This window comes from Panthera leo, chromosome B1 (genome assembly GCF_018350215.1).
Source record: "Panthera leo isolate Ple1 chromosome B1, P.leo_Ple1_pat1.1, whole genome shotgun sequence".
NCBI classification, from domain to species: Eukaryota; Metazoa; Chordata; class Mammalia; order Carnivora; family Felidae; genus Panthera; species Panthera leo.
Genome location: NC_056682.1, coordinates 104,422,238 through 104,436,891, shown reverse-complemented (window position 1 = coordinate 104,436,891; position 14,654 = coordinate 104,422,238). Strand labels below are relative to the sequence as shown.

The 14,654-nt window shown below is 35.1% G+C and overlaps 1 protein-coding gene across 2 annotated transcripts in view; it reads left to right on the top strand.

The window, feature by feature from the left end:
• Window positions 1–14,330, top strand: part of MYOZ2 (myozenin 2) — a 40,738-nt gene extending 26,408 nt beyond the window's left edge. For both annotated transcript variants that reach the window (XM_042933932.1, XM_042933933.1), the window contains exons 5-6: window positions 434–617; window positions 13,894–14,330. In XM_042933932.1, the coding sequence (XP_042789866.1) occupies window positions 434–617; window positions 13,894–14,128 (419 nt within the window). In that variant the 3' untranslated portion in view covers window positions 14,129–14,330. The remainder of the gene's footprint in view (window positions 1–433; window positions 618–13,893) is intronic.
• The last annotated feature ends 324 nt before the right edge of the window (window positions 14,331–14,654 follow it).

Here is a 14,654-nt window from a genome sequence, read left to right as displayed (position 1 = left end):
GAGGAGGGAGGTTTTTTCTTCATGGCTATTTCCCCAGCACTTGAACCACAGTAGGCACTCAATATATATAATTTTAACTTAATTCATTCACTGTGGTAACTAAAGCCTACTATAAATTAATGTAAGGGAAACAACTTTTTAAAATTAAATGAATAGTTTCATTGAACAAATACATACTAAAGATAAGAAAGAAATAACTGTATGATTTGGTATAATTAAATGTTGACAAAAGTGGTTTCTTCTGAAAATTCCACAAATTTAAAGGGGTTAAAAATGTCTTACAGTTTCAGACTGTTGTCTGAGAGATCATAAAAAGGACGCATTCTTCGTAAATTCACCCCCGCTTGAAAAATTAAACATGGTAAAATGTTAGGTGGAGTTCTGTAATCCTAGGCACTCTGTGTTTATTTATTCTTGCTATATTTTTCCAAAGGATATTCTGGACCACTGAAGGAAATTCCTCCTGAAAAGTTCAACACCACGGCTGTCCCTAAGTACTATCAGTCTCCCTGGGAACAAGCCATTAGCGGTGATCCGGAGCTTTTAGAGGCTTTATACCCTAAATTTTTCAAGCCTGAAGGAAAGGCAGAACTGCCTGATTACAGGAGCTTTAACAGGTAATCCAATTATCCTGGGTGACGCTGTTGGCGTGTAACACCAAGGCTTTTATATCATGGTATGGAGAACTGAATTTTCTGGTAGAAAAAGAAAATTTCTTTTAAGAAGAGACTCAAAATGGCAATATAGGGTAACTCCTAAGCCTAGGCAAGGACTCATTTTTGCAATATTATTAATATGGCAAATCTTGGTTTTTTAGTATAAAAATGAAGGCAGTGATTCAGAAACTATCACTGTTACAACATCAAGATTGTTTCCCACATTATAGAATGTTTTTAAAAAAATTTTTATTAACATAATTTTATTAAAAAGTTTTTCCAAAAACTAATAATTTCTCATTCAAAGGTTGATATTAGTGTTTATGTGTTGTTTCAAATGACAATGCTATTCAAGAATTTCAGAAATTACATATAGGACAATGAGAATTACTGTGTAACTCTAGGTCCCAACTTACATTTTTTAAACCAGATTAAAGGTAACTTAAGGATTTGTGGTTCAAAACTCCAGCACATGGATAAACCAAAATTTATGCTACCAAAATTATTGCCAAATAATATCTGCATGATAGTATTCACAATGGATATTTATTTCTCCCTGCTACCCAATTTTAATAATTCCCATGGCTATTTTAAACATATTTTTAATGGTATTATAATCCATTCTTTGATCATTTGATTTTTGTCTAAAATTTTTTTTTAATGTTTATTTATTTTTGAGAGAGACAGATACAGAGTGTGATGGGGGAGGGGCAGAGAGAGAGGGAGACACAGAATCTGAAGCAGGCTCCAGGCTCTGAGCTGTCAGCACAGAGCCACACGCTGGGCTTGAACTCACAAACCGTGAGATCATGACCCGAGCGGAAGTCGGACACTTAATCGACTGAGCGTGCCCCTGATTTTCATTTTAGAGTAAAATATCTCCAGTATGCTGTTTTGGACCCACAGAAAAGTAGAACCAATTAATAGACTGCTTAATGACGATTCATTTGAAAATTAATAAATTAAGGAGTAACTTTTTTATTTACAAAAGAATACCACAAAGCCTGCATTTAATTAGTGACCTTCCTCAGTACTTATAAATTATACTTAGTTTTCACCCACTACTATAATAATGGTGTTAATATTATGCCTATTATTAGTAATAGATCTACTAGGATTACACCTAACATTAGCATTATTACTACTATTACTATTATTACCATTATTAATACTTATTAGCATTATTAGTAATACTAATAGTATTATATATGCTACTAATAGTAGGTAGTATATTTCTGTTGCATAAATGAGGTATACCATAGAATTTAAGGAGGGATTGAGATGTATCAAGGAAAGGAGATTGGAGGCCCTTTCTAATCAATGATACAACTTTTTTCCAAAATGGGAGGGTAGAAAATTATAAAAAGTAAAACACTAAGGGAAAATGGAAAATAATGAAATAATTGAGGTTTGTTTTTGAGATTAGTGCTTTAGAGATGCTGTGTGACTTCTGGTGTATTTTGTGGCTTTACCACCCCATGCCTGCTGAACAGTTTGTTTTCCAGTTTTACAAACACACTGGTACATTTGGGCTGGCTATAAACAGATGCTTACTGATTGTATAAATACCAAGTGAATGCTATTTCAGGGAACACAATACCATCCAATTAGGAACTGTGGTTTCCTGTGTTAAATCAAGGCTTTTGTAAATGTAACATTGTGTGTGTGTGCATGTGTGTGTGTGTGTGAGAGAGAGAGAGAGAGAGAGAGAGAGAGAGAAGCTCTTAATATTTCTCCTTTACTTGAGAAAATTTTATTTTGTTATATATACATCAATATAGAAATAAAAACTTTACAGCTTAATGTTAATATTACTGTATTCTTAGATTCTTTTATGAGCATAATTTGATATAAGTAAATGTGCATCTACATCATTTTAATGTGTACAAATGTCATTTCATACACATATGCCAATATTTATTTAGTCACTTTCACTGATTTTATAAGATAGCAAATAAGTAATGATAATTTTTTTTTTTAATTTTAGCATGGTTGATACACAGTGTTATGTGAATTCCACATGTACAACATAGTGATTCAACAACTCTATACATTATTCTGTGCTCACCACAAGTATAGCTACCATCTGTCACCATGCAATGCTATTATAATACCATTGACTATATTCCCTATGCTGTACTTTTATTCACATGGCATTCATTACATAAACTGGAAGCCTGTATCTCCCACTCTCCTTCACTGATTTTGCGCATGCTCCCAACCTCCCTCCTCTCTGGCAACCATCAGTTTGCTCTCTGTATTTATATGTCTGATTCTGCTTTTTGTTTGTTTGTTTATTCATTTGTTTTGTTTTTTTTTAGATTCCAGATATAAGTGAATTTTCTCTGATTTATTTAATTTAGCACGATACCCTTTAGGCACGTCCATGTTGTTGCAAATGACAAGATCTCATCCTTTTTATGACCGAGTAGTATTCCTTTGTGTATATTTTACTCCACATCTTCTTTATTCATTCATCTATTGAGGGACACTTGGGCTACTTCTATATCTTGGCTGTTGTAAATAATGCTGCAATATTCTTAGATTCTTTATTACTGTCAAATAATAGGTGAAACAAAATAGGATGATACGTAGGCAATCCTTAACGGGTAGCTTTAAGATTCTTTTTGTCCTTAAAGTATATGTAACTTGCTACACAAGTTTAAGGCCTTGTCTATTTCACACATTGTTTGAAAAGCCTACTTAAGAAACAAACAACATAATCATGATCTTTGTCTTAAATGTTTGCTAAATAAATGAGTATAAAAAGTTACATAGGTAGGAAGTGGAAATCTATTTCCAGCTATGGAAGACTAGTTTATATTAGAACAACTTCATAAAAATAAGTAGAAAAGCTAGTTATTATAAAGTGATTAAAAAGCTACCAAGAGGGGAGCCTGGGTGCCTCAGTCCGTTGGGCGTCTGACTTCGGCTCAGGTCACCATCTCACAGTTCATGGGTTTGAGCCCCACGTCGGACTCTGTGCTGACAGCTCAGAGCCTGGAGCCTGCTTTGGATTCTGTGTCTCCTTCTCTCTCTGTCCCTCCCCTGCTCGCGCTCTGCCTCTCTCTCTCAAAAATAAATAAACATTAAAACAAACAAACAAACAAACAAAAGGGCTACCAATGAAGTAAGGACTTGAAGGCCAAAATCCTAGATATGAGGGACATTTAGAGATATAAACCCAACATTTGGTACCACTTTTCCTCTTAAGGCATTTGCTGATTTATTGGCAACAACTAAGAAGAAGCAGAAATAGTGAGCAAACCTTTATCAATCTTGAATCTGGGAAGGCCAAAAACAGGAATATAGGGTCTGCTAGGGGGAGAGGCCTAGCAGATATAAGATATATATCCTATCTTAGATTGGATAAAAATCAATTCCTTTATGTCAAACTGCCTGCCATGGACAAAAGTAAATCATCTCTGGAGGGAAGAGAACACCATTCCAAGACTCAAATTATTTCTACAATTTTTGTACACATGCTTATCAGTCAATTAAAATTACTATGAGACATAGTATGAGACAAGCATACTATGAGACAAGACCAAATGACTAAAAATAAAGAGAAAAATAATAAACAAAAGAAACAGACACACAAAAGATCCAATTATTGGAATGTTGGATACTCTAAAATAATTGTGAATAATATGTTCAAGAAAATAGATAACAGGACAAAGAATATCAGCAGACTGGAAATGTTTTTAAAAAGAGAATCAAATGGAAGTTCTACAAAAGTGAAAATATACAGACATAACTTGGAGATATTGTGGGTTCAGTTCTAGAGCACTGTTAATAAAGCAAATTATCACAATAAAGCGAGTCAAATGAATTTTTTGTTTTCGCAGTGCATATAAAATTATATTTACACTATACTATGAAATATTAAGCATGCAATAGCATTATGTGTAAAACAACATGTACTACCTTAATTAAAATATACTTTATTGATAAAAAATGCTAACCATCATCTGAGGTTTCAGCAAGTCGTAATCACTGATCACAGATCACCACAAGTTTAATAATTATGAAAAGTTCGAAATATTGTGAGAATTACCAAAATGTAACACAGAAATATGAAATGAACAAATGCTGTTGGAAAAATACACTTTCTTGACACAGGGTTGCCACAAACCTGTAATTTGTAAAAATTCAATATTTGCAAAGCTCAGTAAAATGAAGCAAAATAAAATGAAGTATTCATATAATAACTGAAATGAGGAAGTCAAAGGACTGGGGTGCCTGAGTGGCTTAGTCAGTTAAGCGCCCAACTCTTGATTTCAGCGCAAGTCATGATATCAGAGTCATGAGATTGAGCCCTGAATCAGGCTCTGTGCTGAGCTCATAGCTTAAGATTGTCTCTCTCTCTCTCTCTCTCTCTCTCTCTCTCTCTCTCCCTCTCCCTCTCTCTTCCTCCCTCTGCCCCATATAAAAGTTATAGTAAATACAAAGAACAGACAAACATGTTAAAAATACCAAAGGAATATAATCAGTAAAATTCAGACTGTGGGAAACTCTATGGGACAAATGATCCAGTATTTTCAATAAATAAATGCAAGGAACAGATTAAAGGAAAATCCCATATGTAAAAATGATTTAAAAGACATTTTAAAAAGACAGGCAAAACTAAACCATGAGTATTTAGAGATACAGATGTGGGTTATTAACATATAAAGAAAGGTTTTTTTTTTTATATTTTATAAACTTATATTACCATAAAGTCAAAACATTTACTACTACTAGCATCAGGAGAGGATTGGGATTGAGCAGGCACATGTGGGCTTCTGGAGAAACTTTTCACATGTGTAGTAGTTACAAGGTTATTTGCTTTATAATAAGCTATTGTACATTTTAATCAGTTTTCTATATTTACATTATATTTAATGATAAATTTTTTTAAAGGTTAAACAAATAGACTTCATGGCAGATGAAACACAGCTGAAGAGTGGATTCATAAACTGATACAGAAAATGATCAAAAGGACTCAAAATGCAGTAAAATAGCAGAAGATGCACTTGGGACAGTAATAAAAAATGCCAATAGAGTCTTATGAGGGAATAAGAGAGAAAATAAGCGAGAACAATATCTGAGGAGTTAATAGCTAAGAAGTTTTCAAAATTGGGAAGCCTGGCTAGCTCAGTTGGTAGAGCATGCAGCTCTTAATCTCAAAATTGTGAGTTCAAGCCTCATATTGGGTGTAGAGATTACTTAAAAATAGAAAACATTGGGGGTGCCTGGGTGGTTCAGTTGTTTGAGTGTCTGACTTTGGCTCATGATCTCATGGCTCCTGGGTTCAAGCTCCACATCAGGCTTTGCACAGATAGTACAGATAGGGTAAAAATAAGGCAACTGGAATTATAAGAGACAATGGAATAACACCTTAAAAATGAAAAAAAAAAAATAACTGCCAGCCTATAATTCTATTTCCAGTGAACATATTCTTTAAAGGTAAAAGTTAAAATAAAAAACACACTTACACATTTTCAGACAGAGAAGTTGTTTTTTGACACTTTTTAGACAATGAAATTATAATAATAATAAACAAAAGGTGTAAGAATAGGAAAGGAAAAATAAAACTATCCTTATTCACAAATGGCAGGATTATGTCCATAGGAAATTCAAAAGCAGCAGATTAGTAATCAGAATTAGTAAATAAATTTAGTACAACCACAGAGTACAAGTCAACATAAAAATTATATTTTTATACTACTATCAAATAATTAGAAAATAAATAATATTCACTAAATTTTGCCTTATGATCTGTATACTTTTTTTTAGTGTATCTTACACTTCAACTAAATTTTAAAAATCACATAGGCAAAATAATCTCAATAGGTATCTATTATAAATTAGATGTGATAAAAGCCATTCATCAAATTAGTCTAGAACACATTCCAGCCATGTAATAGAGAGGTTAAAATAATTTCCAGGTACGAATTGGGTTAATACCTTTTCTGTTATAGGTTATTTACCAAGACTTTATTTTAACAAAACTCAAGATTATGAGAAAAAAAAACATTTATTTAAAAATAAAATGTAATAAGATATATCATTTCCCTTCTATTTCTTAACTAAATGTTATTATTAGACTTCTAATATATCTTTTCTTTCACTTTTGCAAAAATAAAATAGAGCAACAGGAAGGAAGGGAAATAAGCAGTCTCCAAATATTCCCTAATTCCTTTGCAAAGAGTAAAATAATATTATTTGGTAACACCATATTATTATACATAATTGTTAGATATTGTGTGTGTGTGTGTGTGTGTGTGTGTGTTTGAGAGAGAGAGAGGGAGAGAGAGAGAGAGAGAGAGAGAGAGAGAGAGAGAGAGCAGGGAAGGGCCAGATGAAGGGAGAGGCTTAGCACAGAGCCCAATGTGGGGCTCGATCCCTGGATATTGTTAATAAAGCATATAAGGTTAAGACACAGTCTAACATCATTCAGCAGTGATAATGAACTGGGTAAGAATTGGCTCCAAAGTCTAATCATATATTCAAAATGGCCCATGGTTTAAAACAACTTTGTATTCTTGTACTCATTTTTAGTTTATTTAAATATTATGCTTTATTCAAGTAATACTATGTTAAGCCTTCTTAACATGTGAAGAAAAGTAAACTAGGAACAAGGAGCTTTCCAGCTCTTCTTAAAAAAGCTGTATGACTTTGAGTATGTCACTTAAACCCTCCTTATATTAGTTTCCTCATCTGTATATATCTATGATTATAGAAGTGGCTTTAAATGTATTACATGCATGTGTATTCAGTAGAATATTTATTTTAATTTCTATACAACCATTTTACATAATTCTTTACCTTATAGAATAATCAGTAATTACTATGGGCATATTATATGTCAAGCACTATTAGTCTTAACAAATGCAACCCTATTACTGATCGATCAAAATAATCAAGATAGCATCTATTAACTGTGAATCTGAGTGAAACATGCTTATTATTCACTGCACAGATGACAAAGTGTAAAAATCATTTTTAAGTCAGATCTATGTTTGAAGAATTTATGTTACAAGAATTATAGAGGTGCGCAGTCATCTTTTAATAGAACATTCCAAATCTTTAAGTGGAAATTTTTGCTTCACTACCTTTGACTAAAACTTGACACTATTTACAGATATCTTAAAAATCTTACAAATGATCTCTCACATTGACTCTTTAACATCTCTGTTGATAGACTTTTTTTACTTTGTATGCTGAGGGCAATAAACATTCAAACAAACAGGATACAGTCTCTCTGGTGCCAAAGAAAAGAAAACGCAGCTTTTCAAACAACAATCTTTCACTGGATCACTGGTAGGAGGTAGGAGATGGGTGGTGGACCAGAATGGAATGTTTTCATTTATAACAGAAGAAAATGACCTACAAATTGGGAAGGAAAAACAAAACTGAACTGAATAAAAAGGTAAAAAGTGATGCATTAAATGTCAAACTCAAATGTTAGATTTCAGTGGCAGAAGAACATTTATTCTTTGATTTAGAAAAATAAATAAATGAGCAAAATTCATTCTGAAATTAAGATTTGAAATTAAGATTTTTTTTAAGTTTATTCATTTTTGAGAAAGAGAGAGACAGAGTGTGAGCAGGGGAGGGGCAGAGAGAGAGAGGGAGACACAGAATGTGAAGCAGGCTCCAGGCTCTGAGTTGTCAGCACAGAGCTTGACATGGGGCTTGAACCCATGAACTGCAAGATTATGACGTAAGCCGAAGTCAGAGGCTTAATCGACTGAGCCACCCAGGTGCCCCTGAAATTAGGGTTTTTTAAGAATTGGCCAAATTCAGCCTAATTCTGGAAATGTTCAACTCTAGCCTCTTGCATCCAAAGGATAAACATATATATTTTTTTAAACAAACAAGCAAAACAACTTAGTAATGGGAAATATGCAACATATACAAAAGAAGCGAGGATGGTATAATGAACCTCTATGTAACAGCCATTCTGCTTAAACAGTCAACTCATGGCTAATCATTTTTTTTTCCTGAGATATAATTGACACATAACATTACATTAGTTTTAGGTGTACTACATAATGACTTGATATGTGTATATACTGTGAAATGATTACCCATTAAGTTTTGTGAGCATGTGCATATTCTTAAACTCCCAGGAATAGATGTGAAGCCTGTGCAGTCACCTGGGGTGCCCACGCTTTGAAGGGCTCTGCTTGGGTTTCAGTACTTTGCTGTCTTTGCCTTGAAATTCTTAACAATTTTTTTTAATAAGAATCTCTAAGGTTTTATTTTGCATTGGACCATACAAATTAATGAAGCTGGTCCTTACCCTAGGCTTCTTAAGAAGTGGTTACTGGCCAACCAGGCAGACTAAGGTGCTTTTACCCTAAGCTTCTCTGCATAGATACTCTTCCCTTGGAGCAACTGTCATATTCAATGATGTGTTGTTTCTTCCCCGTGTTTCACTTTTTACTTGTCTGTAAGACCTACGGCAATCTTTCCATCCTTGAACTCCTAGCACAGATAGGGTGTTTAGACATAATAAACCATCAGTAATTTGTTGCATGAATAAATGAATGAATCTCAAATGAACAAACTATTGCTATATAATAGCCAGCTTCTAAAATGATAAAATATTGTTCTTGGACATCTTGGACATCCAAGAATAAGAAGTTTAAATCAAATCTGAGTCATAAAGACCCTTCAGTTCAGTAAATCAAATGACAAAATGTGGGATATTGAATCAGCTAGTTGCATCGTGAATGTGACAGCAACCTGGTTTTACATCACTTAGACAAAGCCCAGGTAGGTTGACATTCCTAAACACACATCTCTACTTAGAAAGTGATCTCAGAAGGCCCAATATTCCTTAAGAATTTTCTTGTCAAGGTGTGGTATAGGATAGTGACTAGAAAAGCAGGCCTCCCATGAGTCTGGCAGCCTGGGTATAAATCCTAGTTCTATAACTTAATAGGTAAGTGACTTTGAGCAAGTCATTTAGCTTAGCTGTGTCTCAGGCTTATTTATTAAATAGGGATAGAAGTAGAACCAATTTATAAGGTTGTGAGGATTTATGAAAAAATCATGTAAAGTCTTTGTACCCAAAGTATGATCCACAGACCAGTATCAATGGCATTACCTGGGAACTGGTTAGAGATGTGGAATCTCAGGATATACACTAGACTGACTGGATTAGTGGATGCACTGTAACAAGATCCCAATGTGACTCCCCTACCAAGAGAGTTTGAGAAGCACTTTAAAAAGTGTCTGGTATATAGTACTCAATCAATAAATATTAGCTTGCATCATCACTATGCCTTCTGAAGTTCAATAATCATAAAGGACCTGAATGATAATCTAAGTTCTTCAAGTTCTTTCTAAACCGATCTCTCTTATACCTCCAGAGTAACAGTTTTACTCTGGACATGAAAGTCTATACTGATATGATTGCTGAGTACTAACTTAGGCTGAGGTTACTGAACCAATCAGTGACCTGTTGTTATCCATATCTTCCACAGCAATTTGGGGAAAATATCATAAGGTGAGTCATCTTGAATATAGATGCAATAGAAAATAAAACATGCTGCTCTTCAGAGGAGAAAATTACTGGAAGACAAAATTATGGGAAACAAGACAGAGATTCTATACCATGTGACACCATGTACTATCTGTTCAGCCATTGTTGAGGTCATCTATTCATTTTTTTTTCAATATATGAAATTTATTGTCAAATTGGTTTCCATACAACACCCGGTGCTCATCCCAAAGGGTGCCCTCCTCAATATCCATCAGCCACCCTCCCCTCCCTCCCACCCCCCATCAACCCTCAGTTTGTTCTCAGTTTTTAAGAGTCTCTTATATTTTGGCTCTCTCCCACTCTAGCCTCTTTCTTGTTTTCTTCCCCTCCCCCATGGGTTTCTGTTACGTTTCTCAGGATCCACATAAGAGTGAAAACATATGGTATCTGTCTTTCTCTGTATGGCTTATTTCACTTAGCATAACACTCTCCAGTTCCATCCACGTTGCTACAAAGGGCCATATTTCATTCTTTCTCATTGCCATGTAGTACTCCATTGTGTATATAAACCACAATTTCTTTATCCATTCATCAGTTGATGGACATTTAGGCTCTTTCCATAATTTGGCTATTGTTGAGAGTGCTGCTATAAACATAGGGGTACAAGTGCCCCTATGCATCAGTAATCCTGTATCCCTTGGGTAAATTCTTAGCAGTGCTATTGCTGGGTCACAGGGTAGGTCTATTTTTAATTTTTTGAGGAACCTCCACACTGTTTTCCAGAGTGGCTGCACCAATTTGCATTCCCACCAACAGTGCAAGAGGGTTCCCGTTTCTCCGCATCCTCTCCAGCATCTATAGTCTCCTGATTTGTTCATTTTGGCCACTCTGACTGGTGTGAGGTGATATCTGAGTGTGATCTATTCATTTTGTAGACATTCCCCTCACTGAAGATTTTAGTGTCTGGCTCCCTGTCTTCCTCCCCAGTACTATTCCTGTCTTACTTCTTTGTGGCTTCAGGATCCATGTACGAGCCACTGAACTCTCCTCCCTTTCAAGACTTTGTTTAATTTTAAGGATAGCTTTCTCAATCCCACCTCAGTCACTCTTGGTTTTTCTTAAAGTTTGTCATCACCAATACCTGTGTCTCTTTCAAAATCTCAATTTCAAACATTCCACTCTCTATCACATTGTAATTTTACCTTTCACTTCGTCATCTTTCCTTCAATAATACTTTAGCCCCACACGTTAAAGCCATCCCATCTCTCAAAGTCCATCAACCACTTTCTCCTTACCTGACTAGAGTCCATGGCCCCTCACTATTGCCACACAGAAATTAAGATATTCAAGAAAGATCACAGAGTGACTGAGCTATAAAGAAAATCAGATCTCTTCCAGGCTTTAAAATAATTTCCACATTATTGGAGAATCTGTATAGTCTTGCCAGTTGCACTGTCCAGATGTGTATGAGGATCTTCTAGGTACAATGCATTACACAAGTATATTGTAATGAGTTACAAAGATACATGAGAGAGAATTCCAGTCCTCCTGGAGTACAGTTTGGCAAAAAATAAAGCAGATATATCAATGGATATAATGGAAAATAGGAAATGGGGTGAGATGAGAGGTAAAGATAGAGTCCATGAAAACTTAGAGGGGAAAGAACTACTTTTGGCTGTGGGAGATCAGAGAAAGCTTCCAGAAGAAAGCTACGTATGTTACTTCAATAACATACTAAAGAACTAGATAATTTGGAAGTGCAGATTAGAACTTATGTTATAGGGGTGCCTGGGTGGCTCAGTCAGTTAAGCATCTGACTTCGGGTCAGGTCATGATCTCACGGTTCGTGAGTTTGAGCTCCACATCAGGCTCTGTGCTGACAGCTCAGAGCCTGGAGCCTGCTTCAGATTCTGTGTCTTCCTCTCTCTCTCTGCCCCTCCCCCTCTTGCACTCTTTCTTTCTCTCTCTCTCTCTCAAAGATAAATAAATGTTAAAAAAGATTAAAAAAAAAAAAGAACTTACAGTTATAACCTAATGGAGATTTAGAAATGTAGCAAGAAGTGTAAGAGTATACCAACAAAGAAAAGGAGTATGAGTAAAGGTAGGAGAGAATAAGGTGAAGAGCAAGCTGTGCATTCAGTTTGGCTGGAACAAAGGGTGCATGAAAGAGAAGAGGGCAAACCAGCATGATTGACCTTCCACTAGGATGTCAACATTCTTTTCCACCCACACACCCAACCTGTTCCTTTCTGTATTCCACCAGCCAGTTGCTAAAACTCTAAACACAAAATCAATTCTTGGTTTCTTTATTTCCCCCACAATTTTTATCCATTTTATCAAAAACTCCTGTTGACTCTGCTCAACACATCCTGAAACCACCTGCTTCTTTACATCTTCATGGAAAACACTTGAAATCCAAGCCACCATCATGTCTCACTTGAATTGTCACAATGTCTTCTCTCCTTTCACTCTTGTCCTCCTATAATCTATTTGCAGAGAAAGAGCAGCCAGAGTAAACTTTACAAAAATGTAATCAGGTTACACTACTCCCTGTTTAACATTTTACGGTGTTTCCCTTCACACTGACAATGAAATTCATATTCCTTACTTGGACAAAGTCCCCTACAATACACCCCTCTGTCCTCTCTTCTCTCTACCAACCCCTTACCTACTGGTCTACCAATGTAGGCTTTCCTTCTTTTCCCGAACATTATTTCTGCCTTAGATTCTTTGCATTAACTACTCCCTCTTCCTGAAATGCTGATGTGCTTCAGCTGTACTGCCCATGGCTAACTTCTCATCCTCAGATGACAGTTTAAATGTCACCTCTTCAGAGAAGTCTTCCCTGACTATCTAGTCATTCATTTATGCTTTATTATATCATACTACCTTAATTTTCTGCATAGCTCTCATTAGTCTTGAATGTTTTGTCTATATGTTTATTTTTTTATTGTCTGTCTCCTTTGTTAGAATATAAGGGCTCAAACATTGACTACAATGTTCACTGCTATACCCCTAACATTGAAAATGTGCCTGGCACTAAATGAATAAATAAATTAATGGCTAAATCAAACACAGCTAGAATTTTATGTTGGACCTTGAATGCCAAGATAAGAAGTTGGTCTTTATTCAAAATAAAAACAGAATACTGAGAGTTTTGAGGTAGAGCTAGAAAGATACAAAAGACATACTATTTGTCTTCAAAGAGTTTATAATTCACAAATTATACCAAACCATATTATTAAAACCCAAACTCAAACCAAATCATATTATGAAAAAAAAGCTAACAATACAAAGTACCATATCGTAAGCACCAAATAACTGACATAAAGCAATGGATGCTACAGGAATTTGGCTAAAGAAGGGTGTGTGGGCTGGAATAATTGGAGGGGAGTTGGAACTTAAAGGGCACAAGACGGACACAGGTGGAGAGAAGGCAAGGAAGAAATATCTTAAGCAGGGGAAACACTGGTAGCAAAGGCACAAAGGCAAGAAACATTTTCAGGGAGTTCAGGGTGTAAGGAATAGATAATTTAGTCATCAACTAAAAGTACATACAAAGGAATTTACACCAATTTATTATCTTAAAAGCATAGTCCTTAAAAAAAAATGCTTGCCTCAGAGGTGAAAACCTGAAAATCATACAAAGAATATAACATAACGACATGCCCATAAAATCATGAATTAAATTGTTTTCTATTTATTGGCAAGTGAATTTGAAAATTAATTAACATATCCTTTTCTTTTCACTTCCCACAGAGTTGCTACCCCATTTGGAGGTTTTGAAAAAGCATCAAAGATGGTTAAATTCAAGGTTCCAGATTTTGAGCTACTACTCCTAACAGATCCCAGGTTTATGGGTTTTGCCAATCCTCTTTCTGGCAGACGGTCCTTTAATAGGACTCCTAAGGGATGGATATCTGAGAATATTCCTATAGTGATAACAACTGAACCTACAGAGGATACCACTGTACCAGAAACAGAAGACCTATGAAAAGAAAGTTGTATGTGCCACAAAAACTTCGAACCATAAATGTTGCTGTTTTATTATTCTACCTACTGGCAAAGCCACTTACACTCTTCATTAGTAGCAATAATTTAATAGCAATTTAGCAATTTTCCTTTTATGACATTTAAATTCGATCTCATCTCAAACACTAATAAACAATTTGAAATCTTGTTTTAAAAACTTTCAACTCACTTGTCTTCATTCATAATGTTGTTTTCACTTGGTCTAAATAATCCGGCCTTTTCATTGAGAAAGTCCAGAAGAGTAACTGACAACAAAAGGTTTCATCTCTTTTTCCTTTAATATTTGCTATTCCTGAACAAATTTTCAAAATGATGTAGAATCAAAGTGCAGTGCAAGATATTTAGACTCATTTGGAGTTTTATTTAATGGATGAAAGCTATGGAAGACAATGCACAAACATTTTTTATGGAGGAAAGGGTTGGGTTCTTCCTTTCTGGTGACCAGGATAAAATAGCACATCTGGATGAAGTCTTTTCATTAGTCATTC